Source organism: Uranotaenia lowii, chromosome 3 (assembly GCF_029784155.1).
Source record: "Uranotaenia lowii strain MFRU-FL chromosome 3, ASM2978415v1, whole genome shotgun sequence".
NCBI classification, from domain to species: domain Eukaryota; kingdom Metazoa; phylum Arthropoda; class Insecta; order Diptera; family Culicidae; genus Uranotaenia; species Uranotaenia lowii.
Genome location: NC_073693.1, coordinates 54,382,171 through 54,398,459, shown reverse-complemented (window position 1 = coordinate 54,398,459; position 16,289 = coordinate 54,382,171). Strand labels below are relative to the sequence as shown.

General features: G+C 37.2%; 4 protein-coding genes across 5 annotated transcripts; 2 read left to right on the top strand and 2 right to left on the bottom strand.

Annotated features, from left to right (window-relative positions):
* Nucleotides 1–529: 529 nt before the first annotated feature.
* Nucleotides 530–2,910, top strand: LOC129751703 (DNA-directed RNA polymerase III subunit RPC5). Its single transcript, XM_055747365.1, has 4 exons — nt 530–775; nt 885–1,013; nt 1,296–2,007; nt 2,070–2,910. Exons 1-4 carry the CDS (start codon nt 743–745, stop codon nt 2,594–2,596), a joined length of 1,401 nt encoding a protein of 466 aa, XP_055603340.1. The 5' UTR covers nt 530–742; the 3' UTR covers nt 2,597–2,910.
* On the bottom strand, nt 2,626–9,988 carry LOC129751706 (cancer-related nucleoside-triphosphatase homolog). 2 transcript variants are annotated; one of them, XM_055747369.1, is made up of 4 exons: nt 9,853–9,988; nt 3,381–3,429; nt 3,146–3,311; nt 2,626–3,082 (listed from the first exon to the last, which is right to left on the bottom strand). In XM_055747369.1, exons 2-4 carry the CDS (start codon nt 3,409–3,411, stop codon nt 2,710–2,712), a joined length of 570 nt encoding a protein of 189 aa, XP_055603344.1. In that variant the 5' UTR covers nt 3,412–3,429; nt 9,853–9,988; the 3' UTR covers nt 2,626–2,709. The 2 variants fall into 2 exon arrangements, with proteins under 2 accessions (XP_055603344.1, XP_055603345.1); XM_055747370.1 differs by lacking the exon at nt 9,853–9,988 and adding an exon at nt 4,680–4,849.
* LOC129751705 (histone chaperone asf1) lies at nt 7,802–9,994 on the bottom strand. The gene is made up of 2 exons (XM_055747368.1): nt 9,853–9,994; nt 7,802–8,789 (listed from the first exon to the last, which is right to left on the bottom strand). The coding sequence occupies exon 2, from the start codon at nt 8,772–8,774 to the stop codon at nt 8,100–8,102; it is 675 nt and encodes a 224-aa protein (XP_055603343.1). The 5' UTR covers nt 8,775–8,789; nt 9,853–9,994; the 3' UTR covers nt 7,802–8,099.
* Nucleotides 9,995–11,651: 1,657 nt separating this feature from the next.
* LOC129757031 (uncharacterized) lies at nt 11,652–14,593 on the top strand. The gene is made up of 3 exons (XM_055754129.1): nt 11,652–12,112; nt 12,168–12,300; nt 13,214–14,593. The coding sequence occupies exons 1-3, from the start codon at nt 11,701–11,703 to the stop codon at nt 14,541–14,543; spliced, it is 1,875 nt and encodes a 624-aa protein (XP_055610104.1). The 5' UTR covers nt 11,652–11,700; the 3' UTR covers nt 14,544–14,593.
* Nucleotides 14,594–16,289: the final 1,696 nt, after the last annotated feature.

Here is a 16,289-nt window from a genome sequence, read left to right as displayed (position 1 = left end):
TCCACTTAGACTTTACGTGAAATTCATGAGTCAGTTATGTGGAAGTAAAGCAGTTGCTCAGTCAGTTATGTGGAAGAAAAGTGGGCCTCCTTGCTACACTGGGGTTTCTACAAAATTCACGTAGAATCTATATGATGCATCAAAATCTTAGTTTACGGGAAAAATACCGTAGAAATAATTTCTAAATTATTTTGGGTGTAGGAATCTCGCTTGTCAGTATTGGCATTTCACCAATCATTCATTAAAACTTTTTTTTAAAAATAAGATCGACATGGTACGTGACAGCTAAATCACGCTAAATATAGAACGGAATTTTGTTCTAAGAATCAATTTTATCAGTGTAGTCAGCGCTTAAAGTTAATTTAAGATTTTTTTTTTCATTTGCTTAGCCCGCTAGGGGGCGGCTGAGACCATTTTGGCCCATCTTGCAAAAGAATAGATTTTACCCATCCGTCTAAACAATTATTAAACATTTTTATCCCAAAGCTACTTCTATAATTCGTTGCGTGTTCTTTTTTAGATCACTTTGAAAACGTCACTTCGCCATCAGTCGAAAAACGAACGTTTTTGTCAAAATCGTGCTTCGCCGTCGCAACATTTCCACTTCTAAAGTTCACGTTTTAAATTCCATTCCGCGTTTCGTGGCAAATGTGCGATAATCTCCGACGGAATCCCTTCACCCTCCGGTAGATTACGGTGATCGAGTTCCGGTCAGCTAGCTAACCAATCAGCCAGATTGAAGATGGATGTGGAAGATGACGAAATCGTGGAAGAGGTTTGTTTTGTATTTCTTTTTGCTCTAAGCAGCGCTGAAAATGTGGTTTCGCGAATCGAATGCGGGGTGGATTTCGAAATGTGAATTTAATTAACCTTTTACATTTCAGATTCCCGTTTACTTCTCGAAGACACTGGCGGACAATCTATTCATATTGCAGTACCCAGTGAAGGCATCGAATGCCACCTTCGACGACGGTCAGGTCGTGAACAGCTGTGTCAAACCGATCAATCAGCAGGTGAGGTGCCTGGCCATGGATTTCGAAGAAATGTTCAGGAATGCACTTCTAAATTCCTGTTTGATAAACAAGATTTTTTAGGATATTTATAGCGATCTCACCATTTAAATCTGATTGGGATACATAGCCTCCACATGAAACGTTAAGTGTTTCATTTTGATTTAATCGAAAATTTTCTACAAAAATTTCAAGATTAGGGTTTTATTCCAATTTCTATTATCTGAATTTTTTCGAAATATTTAGATACTTTACAACATCACTAACTAGTCCTTCTATTCGCAGATAAAGGTGGATTATGCCCTGAATACGGCGTCCAAAAACTACGATTCCTTCAAGGGCGAACAGTTTGCCATAGCCGCCGATGGTAAGGAGAAAGATCGGCAGCAGAAGCCTACCTTTCGCAGTGGTACCATGGACAAGCAATCGTTCCTCAGCTCGAAACCCATCGAGGATGTCAATCGGTACATGATCTGCGCCATGCAGGATCGTGAAATTCACGCTACCCCGCTGAAAGGGATTGTCTCGATGAGGCAAGTGTTTTCGTACTTCGACAAGCAGGACAAACGAACAAAGGCGGAACAAAAGGCTGAGCAGGATGCGGACGGCGATGAGGAGGAACTTAAACAGGTCACGGTCAAGTTCGCTCGGACGGAAAATGAAAAAGTTCGCAAAGCGAGAGAAAAATCCTTCAACTACATCTCGAAGATGGAATCGGAGGAACCGTGGTGCGAAACGTTTTGGCACCGCAAGGATAGTAGCTCCGCTGAGTTGGAGCGGCAAAGGTTGTATGCGACCACCAGTAGCGGTAGCGGTAGCAATCCGGCCGAAAACGAGGCCCTGAATGCGGTTACCGCTGATGAATACCTTGCTATGTTGATTAGTAAGGAAAAAAGTGATAGGAATATAGATTCAATGCTGCCAAGTCGGGTTGTTTGCATGCACAAACTGCGCCAGATGACCCTCGTCGATCAGATTAAAATTATTCTTAAGGATGGTAAGTATTCTCCTCATACAATCACATTACACTCTTTTTGATGATTTGTTTCCCTCCATTAGCTAAGGTCCTCACCTTCCAGCAGATTATGGAACTCTTACCGAACCGCACCCTCGCTGCGGAGAAAGTTCTCCGCACACTTCCGCTGGCCGGCGTACTGATCCGGGGCAACTGGGTTGTCCAGTCAGAGATCATCTACCCGGAAGGTTCCGTATCCGGTACCAATGGCGTTCCGGCAGAGCAAATGTGCAAAGCACGCGACTACATCCTGTACCGGTTTACGCAAAGCGAAAAACTGGAACGGCACCAGCTAGCCTCAATCACACAACTACCGACCGAGGAAATCCGCGAGATCCTGTGCTCGGTAGCTCGACTGAACGATGATCGCAGCTGGAGTTTGCTGCTGCCTCCGAACGAAGATTTCAGCGGGAGCACCGGCGAGCAGGAAATTAGTGATAGGCAGAATGCTTTCTGGACGGCTAGGGCCGAAAAATTCAATGAAATGGAAAAATCTAGCACCAGTAAACGGGTGCGGAAAAAGTCCGCCCGATCAGATAGCAAGTATGATGTCAAAATGAGCAATGGGTAGCGAACGGTGCGGAATCATTAGCCATTACGTTACGACATTTTATTTTTATTTATAACTATTGAAACGGAAAATATATTGTAAGTATTTCGAGTTACGTGTAACTGACCACAGTCTTAAATTGCCTTACCAAGCATCCGAACAGTTGCCTCAACAATTTGGTGCTGCAGTTGATTTCGATTGGCGATCGTAACGTGGAACAGCTGGACCCCTCGAACCTTTTTCAAACGTTCCACAATGTTCAGTGTTGCTTTCAGTGGAATAGTTGCAACGAAGAACAACTTCTCATGACGCTCGACGCTGCCCACAATTTGTTTTAAGCAATCCTCGAACGGGCCCGATTTGAGTTCCATTTTGCCAATCTCGTCCAGTAGCAGCAAATTGGCCGAACGATTACCGAGTGCCGGCAAGGCTAGGCTTTCAAACTCTGGAACACAAACCGTGTAGCGGCCAACGCGATTTTTTGCTGGTGCGTCTTTCACTGTTCCGCTGAAATAATAATACTGAATTTATGTTCGTGAAACCATCAAAAACTTATTAATTTAATTTTACCTGAGTCTAGCTAGGGGAGCTTTTCTGCCATCGAATGTGATTATATCGAAACCGCAACGTTCTCCTGAAGTTCCTCTCAGCTCCTCCGTATAAAATCCATCAAACGGAATCGAGCGGTTGCGCAATTCCGAACCCAAGTTACGCATTATGGTGGTTTTACCAACACCTTATTTGGTACAAAAGGAAAGTGATCAAGTCAGAAAGTCAACGGTTTGATGACTATTCGAAAACTTACCTGGCATTCCGGTGATCAAAATCAGAGACATATTTGCATAGGTTGCAGTCTATTGAAAAAAAGTTAAAAGAGATAGCTGTTATTCACGCTTATTCTTGTTTTCGATCGAATGGCATTCGTTCGAAAGTTTTGCAATTTCGCATTCTTGTTTTCGTTCGAACGAATGAGAACAATTCGATTTTTCGAACATCGTTCGTACGAACGAAACAGTGCATTCCCGTTTTCGATCGAACGTATTTTTTCTATGGACTGTCAAACGCAAGTCTGATGCTGCGAATCATGATCGTTTAAAGCAATTAGTGAAGTTTAATACCGCGATTGTGGAGTTCAAAAGTTGTTCAAAATAAGAAGATTGCTGTATTAAAACCCGCGAAATTGTGTGTTGTAAAATAACAAAATTTTTATTCTTCGTTAAAAAAGTGCTAGTTTTATGTTGCGAATCTTGGACGTTCAAATAAAAAGTTTGTGAAATTGAACGATTCAGGAAATGATACGTGATTTAAAATAATAAAGAATGTTTCTATGTTTTAATGCTGAAACTTGTATTTAACTTTGTATTGTACTACCGCTTAACTAAAGCAAGTCAGATGCTGCGAACCGGGAGCGTTTTTGAAGTTGAATCGCATATCTGATGTTTCGAACCTAAGGCATTGAAAGCAAAAGTTTGTGAAGTAAGACGTGCAATAATGAGCGTCTTAAGGAAAGCTTTTTAAACAAATTAAAAAAACCCTTTTTTTATTTAAATTTTTTAAGGTATATTTTTCATTTGAAAGTCAATTTTTCTCCAAATTTTGCCACTTCCTCCCAGCGGGTGAGATTTTTAGCAACGGCATCCGACATCACTATCACAACTCAAAATACTACCGGCTGCTTGCGTCCGGGAAAACAGCTTCGGGGAGCCATCTAGGATGTAGCTTTCTGCACTGCTTGTCGACTGCACCTGGAGATGGAAACTTTGCCGGTCAAATCTACTACTGGAATCAGACACCCCGACTGCTGACTGCTCATCTTAGGCTGCTTCCCTGATTCGCCCTCGGCAAACGACGAATCAATTCTTTTTCAATATTTTCCTACGCTGGTCAATGAATCAACGTCCACCAAAAACAAAATAGCTGCCATGTTTTGAAGAGAACAGGGCTGCCTAAAAATTTCGAAGTTGATGTGGCAACACCAACTTCGAACGTATCACATTCGTACGAAAACAAGAATACAGTTTTCGAATTCGTTCGAAAGTATCCGTTCGAACGAAAGTCAGATACGCCGTAAACGAGAATAAGGCCGTTTGTTTTCTAAATTCACCGGATGAGCACGACCTAGATCCGCATTTTGCTTCTTGGGTTGAGCCACTTGAAAATTCTCTGGCTCTGCAGCCGAATTCCGGTACTTGAAGAAAATCACCAAAAATCTCTTCTAGAAAAGAAATTCTTAAATTGTCGTTCTCTTCAAAAAAATGTCTTTTCTTCTTGGCTGATTCCGAAAAAGTAAAGAGAAAGAAAAAAAAAACAAATGTAAGAGAAGAAAAAAGTATAGTTCACCTATTCACCGCTAGACGTCTTCGACGTTTGTTGTCGGGTAGACTTTTCAAAACGACTTATTGTTGGCACCGTCTTTCTCCCATGTTAGTTTGTTTCCCGATATTGAGCATGGATAAAACATATCGTTGAGTGTTGAAGGCATAATTGGACATTTTGAAAAATGCAGCTAGAAAGTTACGTGTTTGTAAACAATCGGATGTGTTGAACAGCGACGATGTTAATAATTTTACCACAGAATTAGACAAGTACATTCGAAAGTGTCATACTTATTGATTTAGATTAATTAGGTTTAATCGATTACTTTAGCCAAGATATCGCAATATTGTAAAAACTTGTAAATGTACAGGAATTGTTGTGGTTCTTTCATCCTTCAATGGGATAGCGTTAAATGGTTGATTCAATAAGTTAATAAACTTCTTAGTCAAACATTTTGGCATTCGAAAGAGTTATTCAAATTTCCATCCGAAATATCAAATGGATTACTAATATCTCTCAAATATTGACGATGCCGAGGTAGTTCGATTTTTTCTTGGCGTTTATACCACTTCTTTTTTGCATAGTAATATTATACAAGCATTTGCTCCATTATTTTCAAGTTTTATTAGGTATTAACGTTTAATTTAACAAAAATCCTCACTGAAAAGAAATGTCTTTTAAAATCTCCGAAGCAAAAATGCCGAAGAAATTAAAAATCTCGTTTTCTATTTCAAACGTCAAAAAATGTCTTCTTTGAATTGACCGGAATGTCAATCTAAGAAAATTTCGCAACGAAAAAAATCCGAAGAGATTGAAAATCATGTTTTCTTTTTTAAACGTCAAAAAATGTCTTCTTTAAATTCACCGGAATTCCAAGATAAGAAAATTTTAAAAATGTCTTCAATAATTTCTTTTCTTTCACGACATTTTTTGCCCGGAATTCGGCTGCTGGACGATGAATTTCCTCAAGAACCAAAAAAAAAACTTTTACCCCAATATTTACGTTTGACTGTCATTTTCAACCAGGTTGCTGCCCAACAATTTCGAAGTTCATCAGGCAACACCAAAATTGAACGTATGACGTTCGTACGAAAACAAGAATACCTTTTTCGAATTCGTTCGAAAGTATCCGTTCGAACGAAAGCCAGATACGCCGTAAACAGGAATAAGGGTGATTGCCCGTTTAAGTTAGTTGGTTTAAGCAGGTTTAGGCATTCAGTGCTCAAAGTACTGTCCAGTTTCACACGGCAAATTAGCAATCATATGGACTCGCTTAATAAAATGTTAACTTATGTCGATAGTGTACAATTTTTAGTTCAATTTTCGCCAGCAAAAATCCTGTAGGAAAGAATAACGCCTTTTGATATGCAATTTTATTTATTGCGAAACAAATAAATAGGGGCTTGTAAGTAGACGAGTTTTAAAGTTCCGTGCATACCCGCAGGATGATTTTAATTGAATGAATTTTACGGGAAAGGAATAATTCAGAGCTTTTTTCAGAATTAGAAAGACGAAAATTTATAAGCGATTGATCAAACTATCCTGTGACAGGATTCCTGTCTATATCTTCTAATGAGAAAAAAAAAACGTTTGTTTTAGCGGTCTGCCAAATGCCTCGTGGACTATTCAAAGGATCATGGCTTTGAAATCATTGAAGTTTATTCATGGAAGAAATTTCACGAATAAAGGTGTTGCAAGATTTAAAATCCAAAAGTTTTCTACTAAACAGGAACAATATTCTCATTTAACTGTGAAAAACTGAGAAACAATTCATACTAGTTGAATCAATAACCTAAATCGTCCATTTACTTCGGAGGGTTTAGAAGGACAGAAATTGCCCAAATAACAAACCGAATATAGGTTAGGTGTAACATAAGGGTGAGATTCGTCTTTTCAATTCGAAAGCGCCCTTGTTTATACTATCTCAAAGACACTGAAAATTTAACGACTTTGTAAAGTACACAGCACATTTTCTAATTTTACTTGAACGTTTCTATTTTTTAACATTTAGTGTTTTTAAGATATTTTGTGAAGAAACTAGACTAATTTGAATTTTTCATTAGTTACATCTAATCCTGATTGATTTGTTTCATTCAGAAGCAGTTAAGGAGACCGTGAAAGTTTTCAAATCTCATGGTTCAGTTTGAATAAATTGGTTTGGTTTTCTCAATATATATTGCCTACATCCCGGCGTTTAATTATGTGTATAGAAATATATATTATGTAGTATAGATTATCTGGTTGATAGTTTGTCCATAGATCACTAAAATGAATACTTTCTCAGGAATGTAAGCGAATAATAAAATTTTGATAACGGAGGATTTGTGTTCAATTGAACAAAAGTTTGACATGTTTTCGGTAACAACAAATCGAAGAAAAATTGCGAAAGTTAGTAGAGTTTTTTTTAATCTATTCAGCTCTCGGAAAATGGAAACATAAAGAAAGTGATTTAAAAGTCTTAAAATCTCATATTTCTTACTCATCGTTTGAATCGAAAATTTGGTTAATATTATGTAACCATCAATTTAGTGTTTTTTTGGTTTTAAAAATCCTATGGCTCAGGTTCAATTTAACATTTTCAAGCCAGTGGTGAATTTTCTCGTCTGTGCGTTGCCTATGCACAGGCGTTTTATATCGTCTACGTCTTCAAGCGTTTTTTGAAAGTAGGTCAGGTTGATCAAGAGTTTCGCATTATTTTTGTGTAGCCTCAAACACGAGGGTATTAGTTTATTTTTAACAATTTTTTCTTCAGCTTAATCAAAACCATTTACTTTTTTATTCAATAACTCTGAGAGTTTTAAACCAAATATTGCAATTTAAGACACGCTAGGTACCAGGTATTTCAACGCCAAGAATTTTAAATAGTAGAAAATTTCTCATTACATTCAACAAACAAACAAGAAAAACTACTTTTACTTCTAATTGAATTTTATTATATACATATCCTTACGTTACTAGAACGGCGTACACCAGTCGGAGGTTATTATGAGTGGTCGAATCAAACAAGTGGTATTGTTGTTAAAAAAAATCAAGTTCGAAAGATGAAGAGCATCGCAAACCCCCTGGGCGATTAGGAGGATGACGTTTTTTTTTTGCAGCGCAGAGACCGGTTGCCGTTTTGCAGTACCAGAAAAGAGTGAAACGAAAACATATAAATTAGGGCTAGTAGTAGTAGTAGTTAAAAATGGAGCTGCTTGTAAACCGCCGCTCAGCACTCCATCGCTAGTGAGTTTGAATTTTCGTTGAACTCCCGCGGCAGGGCCATACTGTTCTCGTCCTGGCCCACCATTCCGGACATCAGATCCACACTCGAACCGGCACCGTCCATCTGGCCTTCGTCCGTGATTCCATTTTCCATTCCGGTCATCGCTCCTTCCTCTTCCATTCCGTTGGAGGTTCCGGGTCCACCGGCCGGGGTATCGTCCCAGTTTATTTTGAAGCGGGTAACTCGGGGTTTCGAGGCCAAAATGTTGCGGGTCATTTGATGGAACAGCGGTTTGGCTGGTGGATTTTCTCTCAGTTCAGGATCGGAGTATTCATTGTTGATGAAGTACCCGACGCGTACAAATTCTTGGCCCCGGTAGGAGCAGGTTAGCAGAACAACCGTCACACCGACGGCGTCCTGTTCAGGAATCCGGGCTACGTTGGGAGGATCTGCCTGGAAAACGAATATGTGCCGGCCTTCAGGCACTGGGCCGACGTAAATTGTGTCCAGCACCTGATCGAAATCTTCCGACTCGGCCGACCCGACGTAGATCATTTTCCATTCGAGATCTTCTTTCAGTTCTTCGATGCACTCGAACGTCAGTTCGAATTGAAATGGATTCAGGAAGCTGCTAGGGTTGTCCAGCACCACGACGTTGGTAATGTGAACTTTGGCCATTTTTGCTTAGTTGAGCTGCAATAAAGAAAAAAATCAGCATAAGTGTAACTTAATGGAGTTAAGTTTTTACGCAGACCTTATAATGATCGCTGATCTGTGAATCAACTACTCTTTGCATGTCACTAAATTTCACTATCCGCTTATTTATGAGGACATTCTAGAAAAGAACTATTTATCGGAATGTGACATTTGACGACCATGAGACCCAACGTTTTTAAAACAATTACCAAGCAGTTACTCATTTTGATGAAAATTTAGACTGAATCTCTATAAAGATGTTAAAAAATCTTCCAAAATTAAAAACATTGCCTATACAAAGGCGATTAAATTGACTCCATTTGAAAAATCGCACTAATCAATAGAATACATTTAGGCGCTTTCTTGAAGTTGTTACCCATAAATGGAAAAATAAACTCATCATAGAGCTTAACGTCGATATCTAATGTTATTTTGTTGATTTTACAGTTAACGGCGTGTTCGTAAATTGATTTTTTCTATCGAAGTGATATTTTTCATCGATGCTGGCGTTCGTAAATTACAAACAAACGTATGCAAAAGCATTTGGAAAGTGATTTGACATCTACCAAACAAATCGATCGACTGATGCATCACCTAAAAAAATCAATTTACGAACGCGTCGTAAGTACTCGATATTCACAAAGCAACAGTTAACCATAGCTTATTATGGTCTTCAGTTGTAAGCTAACATATATATTAAAATATTAGTAGACATACATTGGTTTAAATTATTGGAAAGGGTCAGCCATCCGTTTTTCCAACAGTGGATCTATTAATTTATAGACATTTGTACTGAATGACTCATCTAATAGAAGGGAAAAATGCTTTTAGTATTATTTATCAAAATTTAGGTAATCGCTTTACTGCTCATATTGTCTGGTTCATCAGTAAATATCATTCTCATAATCATTAACGAATTTTGAGCCTCATATCGCAGATGCTTCAAGTTGTAGTACGGATATAAACATTTTAAACACGTTTTAACGTGTTTAAAGTAAAGATCTAAAATTTTCCGTATCGTTGTTAAGCGTTGGACGAAATTCGGTATGTGTAAACTAACCTGTCGGAAAGATCCTTTCAATATTTCGATATTTAGAACAGCTTAAAGCAACTAATCTTCGAAACTTCAGCGACTTTTTGCCGGCCGTAGTTTTCAGCGTTGATCGACGTGTATTTTTAATGAAACCAATTAGAATTTAAAGCTAATTTTTAGAAAATTTTATCACATCACGCAAAACTTGTGCAAAAATTAAAAGACGAACTTTATCAACACAATTCTAATGTCAACTTGCTTGGTTGGGCTGCGCTCTTAAAAACAAAACGCTCACTTTTCCCGCTTTCGTTCGATGCTCCGCATGCATGCATTGTGATAGACAGAGAAAGCATCATCGCAGCGAATCCGTACGAATGACAGCCGCAGCGCGAAACTTTTTAGATCTCATTCGAGCGTTCAAACGGTGAAGCGTTTGCCACGTGCAGTTAGTTCTATTCAATGACTTTTTAAAAGAAATATTTCAATGAATCCTAGGAAAAGAAATTTTTAAAATTTCTATAACTTTAAAATAGGACCCCAACAATCAGTTAAACTATTCGTATGCAAATTGTTAGAAATCCGTTTTAACAGATAATAGTTTAGTTGTTTTCAACACAATTTAGAGAAGTTGACACACGTATGATTCTATTTTTAAAGATTTTTGTCAGTGAAAGTATTTAAATCCCAATTTTTATAATTCATATATTCACTTATCACAAAGAAAAAAGTACAGTAATTCCAACAATATTCATATTTCTGATTGATTCTCAAAGTCTCGACCAACTATAAATTTCGTGTGAGCAATTGTTTTGATAACTTTTCCAGCAATTTTTTGTGAATGTTGTTAAGATGTTTCATACGACGTAATCAAAGCTCACGCGAGAAATATTAAACTTTCACTTTATTTAGGTATTATCCGTATTATCCGATTTAGTTCGTGCCTTAAAAAATATCTGTATTATAGAATAGATTCAACTGAATATGTTATCAGTAAAATTTTATTTTATGTTTTTTAATTGAATTACTTTGAGGCTGGCTCTCACAACAAGATAATTGCGAATTTGTTATTTCTCTCAATATCTGCAAGAACTTATTATTAAATTATAAATTAATCCTGGCGTTAAGGACCACCTTATTTTAGCATAATAAAAATTGTCCTAATTGCGTATGCGCAGGAGCATACTGATTCACCTATGGGGGAGTGGGCAAAGGAAATCAGGAAAATCGGAATTTTAATGATCATCTGCAAATGATTTAAAAATGCACAAAACGTTGAGATCTGGTATTAACTCGAAAACAAAAACTCTTGCGACCTTTTTTGATTTTAGGAACTCTTTGGGAAAACCGACGTCATTAGAGAAAATGTTTCGATAAAACGTAGTTGTCAAAACTGCGGTAAATGAAAGGAATTACAATATAGTGACAACATGGCAGGACGTTGCCTGTATGCCGGACGACTGTCCGGAGTATATAAAAAAAATATGATGTCAACGCCATATTTTCAATAAAAAATATTCAAGCGGTTAATCTGCGTTGATTTGAAACATAAATTGACTATCAACTGCAAAGCTACCGCAGTTTTAAATCTTTAACCTATTACATATTTGTTATTACAAAATGACCATTTCCTAACGAAAAATAGGCGAACACGTGATTTTTGTCTTCACGTGGATATTTGGGCATTCATATGGAGGATTTTGAAATAAATATTTTTTGAATAACTCGTGATCTTTATATTGTGAATGGTATACAATCAAACACGTGTTTTACCAAGATTTTTTAGACTAAGTAGCCTAGTTGATTTTAAATTAAATCAATTTTTTAACCGTTCACATTCGGACACAAATTTAGTTGAAAAAAAAAAAACACAAAAAAATGTCTACTGAAAACGTTGAACAGCCAGAATCGGTCAAATCCCAAGAAAATGCATTCGAAGTAGAATCCACAAAAATTGAAAACGACCAATCGGTATCGGAAAAGGCGGACTCCAATGCTGGACTATCGGCGTCGGAAGCGCTCCAGGAGGAAACATCGAGTGGGGCGCAGCAAATGGAATCTGTACAGTTAGAGGAAGGAACAGAAAATGAAGAGCAAGAAGAGCCTTTGGAGGAATTCGCTTCCAAAAGCCAACAGGTATCAGTAAAAGGTGACCGACTTGTAGAGCTCGGCGAATCAGCGAGTGTGTCGCTAGTAGGTGTTCCGCCGGCTGAGGAGATAGAAGAAGAACCCCCGGCGGAAGTTGAACCTCCTTTCAAAAAGAATCGTCGCATACAGGTGCCTTCGGCAGGTATTATATTTTTATTTTGTAAGTGTTTTTTTCTAACTGAAATATTTTCTGCCAGATACGACACGAGGGATTTATAGTATAGAACCATCCCCTAAAAAACCTCCTAAGCGAAAGTTCCATGATCCAACACCACAGAAGATCGGTGTTCTGGTGGGGATATCGTGTAAACGACTTTCAAAAATTACAGGGTAAGTATAAAGCGGACATTCTGGTTTACAACGAATGATATTAGAATCAGATTCTTAGTTCGGAATCCACGCGGCAAAACGTGTATTTCTTTGTGTTTTTTTTGTTAAAACAAAAAAAGATTTATTTAAAGCTTATTTCTTAGAATCTACAATTAATCAGCAGATGTTTAAACTAGTAAATTACATATCTTTCAAATACAATCCAATTGATCAATCTAATCTCTTTCATATAAAATAAAGGTTTCAAATTCATTATTTTCAAATAAATTCTTCAACTTCTAAGATTCTCAATTATTTTATTTTTCAATTTCCTAATTTAACACATTAAAGACTCCTAAGAAATCTATTTCAGGAAACGAAAACCTCTGGACCAAATTTTATAAATTTAATAGCTTTGAGTTACTGAAACTGCTGTGTTGAATTTCATTGAATACAGTTTCATTATTAAATTTATAACATTTAAGTTATGGTTCTAAGTGTAGCGCACTCGCACTTCAATTTTTTCAATTTTGAATTTTGAATTTTGAATTTTCAATTTTCAATTTTCGATTTTCAATTTGCATTTTTTTTGTTAAAAAATAAGAAAACTTTGGAAAAAATTCCAATTTACAATTTCATTTTATTCCAATGGAAAATTTTATTCCAAAAAATTGGGTTCAAAATGACCAATATAGACATTAAAAGATGAAAAACCTGAGATGAGAGTTGTTTAACCTGTGAATTATTTAGAATTATTTTCTTTAGTCTCACTTTTTTTCCATCTTGTTTGGAGCTTGAAAGTCCTTATATGAACCTTAATTCAGAACTGACTGTTTTAAAAGACTTTTGAATACAACGATGCGATTAAAAGACTTTTTTGCCAATAACAAAATTTTATAATTTCATTGTCCTTTTTCAACCTTCTAATCAACAGCATGGAAGCAGTACAATTGGAAATGCTGAAACACTTTTCGGTAGTGTTTTTGTTCAGTCGATTCCAGAATCCACACAAGTGGGACGCCTTCACGTTCAAAGAAATTCGTTCTCTGGGCGATGCAACTGATAACAATCTGGTCATGGACAAGTTTCCAATCACTTACATGGATCTGATTTACGAAATGACCCTCACGGATACGATCGTCAAGGGTCGCATCAATTCCAAGGATGCTGCGCCACCGAATTTCAAAAATGCGCTCATTGACCAGCTGGCCAAAAACAGTGGTTTGGTGATCAAATGTGAAAATCACTATATGCTAGCCTGGAAGGTTCAGGACGGTTACTATTTGTATGATCCATGTTTGAATGAAGTTTCACAGTTGCTATTTTTCAATAGTCTAATATTGATGAAAAAGTTTATTGTACACACCAAAGAGCTGAAGGATCGCTCCAAATTTCATTTGTCGAAGATTTTCTGGAGTGCAGTAGATGATGGCCATATTCGTACACTTAAACGGAAATCAAATAAGCCAACGCAGTTTGTAATGCGTAACTCAAGTGAAGCTTTGTTGATGGGAGATCGATACCTCAAGGAGTCAGGCTATAAGTTGGAATCGCTGAGGATTTGTTTGAACGCCATCGAATTAGCTCAATCTTTGGATACTATATCCTGGAACGCAGCAAATTTGAGCAAACTCTTCGATGGGGATATGTCCGACAAGTCTATCAATAAGGTCGGTATATTTTTATGTGAAGAAGGCCCTGAGGAAAGCTATCTTCTGGAAAAAGTACGACTGATCCGCTTAGAAGTTGCTTTTGGCTCTTCAGAACGGGAGGAATTAGAAAAATTGTTGAATAGAGTCCTGGCTATCCGCATGGCTGTGATAGTCAAAATAGAAGAATACTATTTCGCTCTCTGGAGCCACCAGAAAATCGTTTATTGGTTTTCACCATTCCGCTTTGACGCTCTCGGTATGGATCCAGATGATCTTGACGACAAAGGCTGTTTTCTGTACGCGTTCAACACTCTGCAGCAGATGTCCAGAATTATGTTTGAATATCTCATCGAACTAGGATTGTTCCCGCGGCACCAAATTCGACTGTTCACCGTGGACGACGAACCGTTTGGAGTTTCCCCCAGACTTCCTCTGGTCGATAGTACGGATTCGTTGAACAGAAGTGAACTGGAGATACATTTGACCAAATCTACGCGTCCTCGAGTTCTGATTTCCTATGAAGATCTACCGCCGTTGACTCTTTCGGAAGCAAAACTCTGTCGCCTCATTATGGCTGAAGTTGTGGATCAAGCCGAAACTGGTTGCGATTAGATATAAAAGTGTTATTCCCAAATTGTATAAATAGTCAATAAATGATCCGTTGAAAATAGATTCCCTATTTAAGATTATTAAAAAAACAAGTCCGGATAGTTTAGGTCGACAACATCAATAATTGGAAAAATTCTCTCAGTAATTTTGGTACGAGATGAGGGTAGTTTCGGTAGTTTTGAGAAAAAAACGTCGGTAAAGAGAAAATTGATTACCCCAAACTGTTTAAAAATTTCACCTCTAGCGTCACTGAAACATATGTTTCGTCCACCGTGGCGCTCTCTCCAGGTTTGTTGGTATTGGTGTTTATCCCTTCTTGGTTTTGAAAAATTGTTATCCGAAATGATTACGTTTGGGGATTAGAGCGAATCGTCATTCATTCGAAGAAAGATATCACGCCAGCACTACATTCTACTTCGGAAGTCCGGACTTCCAACTTCCAACTGACTTACGACAAAGGAAAAAGAAGCAGGTACTACTAGGTCTGTGTTCAGCTGTTAGTTCACCAGCGATATTTTCATTTTTTTTTTCAAATTTAAATGCACAATATTAATTTATGTTGTATCTGCACGGCTCCTTACACCCAGTAGACCGACTCAATAGAAGTCAATCAACAAATTTCCAATTTTTCAAAAATTTTAAACTGAAAAGGTGTGATTTAAGGTCGAGTTTGATAATATCAAGTGGGTTTTAAATTAAGGTTGCCAGAATTTTTTCCACTCCCATCCGGGCCTAGCAATTTCGAGCATTTTTCCAAAAAAACCTGGCAAAATCCGGGCATGGATTTCAATTTTTCAAATGCAAAAACCGGGCAAAAACCGGGCAAAATTTAGGTGTTATTTTATATAAAAGCAAAGAAAAAATGCAAAAAAATGAAATTAATATTTTATTAATGTAATTGCAGACTTCCAAAAACTTTTTGGAACACTTAAATATTTAAAGGTTTATAAAAGTAAATCAGCGAAATTATTTGAAACAATCGTTGGAAATTTCCATACCGTTAATCGATTTTGCTGAAACTTACTCAAAACCTTTGATTTTTTTTTGTTTCTTTGTGAAAATTGTGAAAAAATCCGGGCAAAATACGGACTTTTTTCACGATATCCGGGCAACCGGGCCGGACCGGACTTTCTCAAAATTTTGCATCAAATATCCGGGCAAACCCGGATAAAACCGGGCAATCTGGCAAGCTTATTTTAAATGCAACGATTAGTTTTGCAAATGTATGTATTCTTCTATATAGCAGATGTCTTAAATCGTTTTCGACCAAAGCTAGGGATTTTTTTCTTCTGTAGATGCCATCCAGATGCTTGAGTCCATTTTTTAAATCAATTTTTTTTAGTTTTATAGTTTTATTGGTTTTTTTCAAGTCTTCTTAAACGCTTTCAAAAAATCGTTCAAAGGTCGAAATTTGTTATATGGCCAATTGATTACCTTTTTATGTCTGCGGAAAGTAGGGGGTCCCCTTTAAAGGGAACGTTCATTTTTTAATTAAATGATTGCATTTTAAGCAAAGCAAGTTCTGTATAGGTCGTCTGTTAAGGCAGTTAAGTTGCCCTTAGGCAACACCAGTTTGAAAGACTCTCTTCTATGTTGTATCTGATGTTGATAAACATATAAAAAAACATGGCACAATTAAAAAAAGTCTTTTCTTTCTTTTTTTTTTTACTTTCCACACAAAATTTAAACTTATTACGGTAAAATTTGGAAGTGTCTAGCAAAGAACCACCGAATGAATTTTTGAATGGT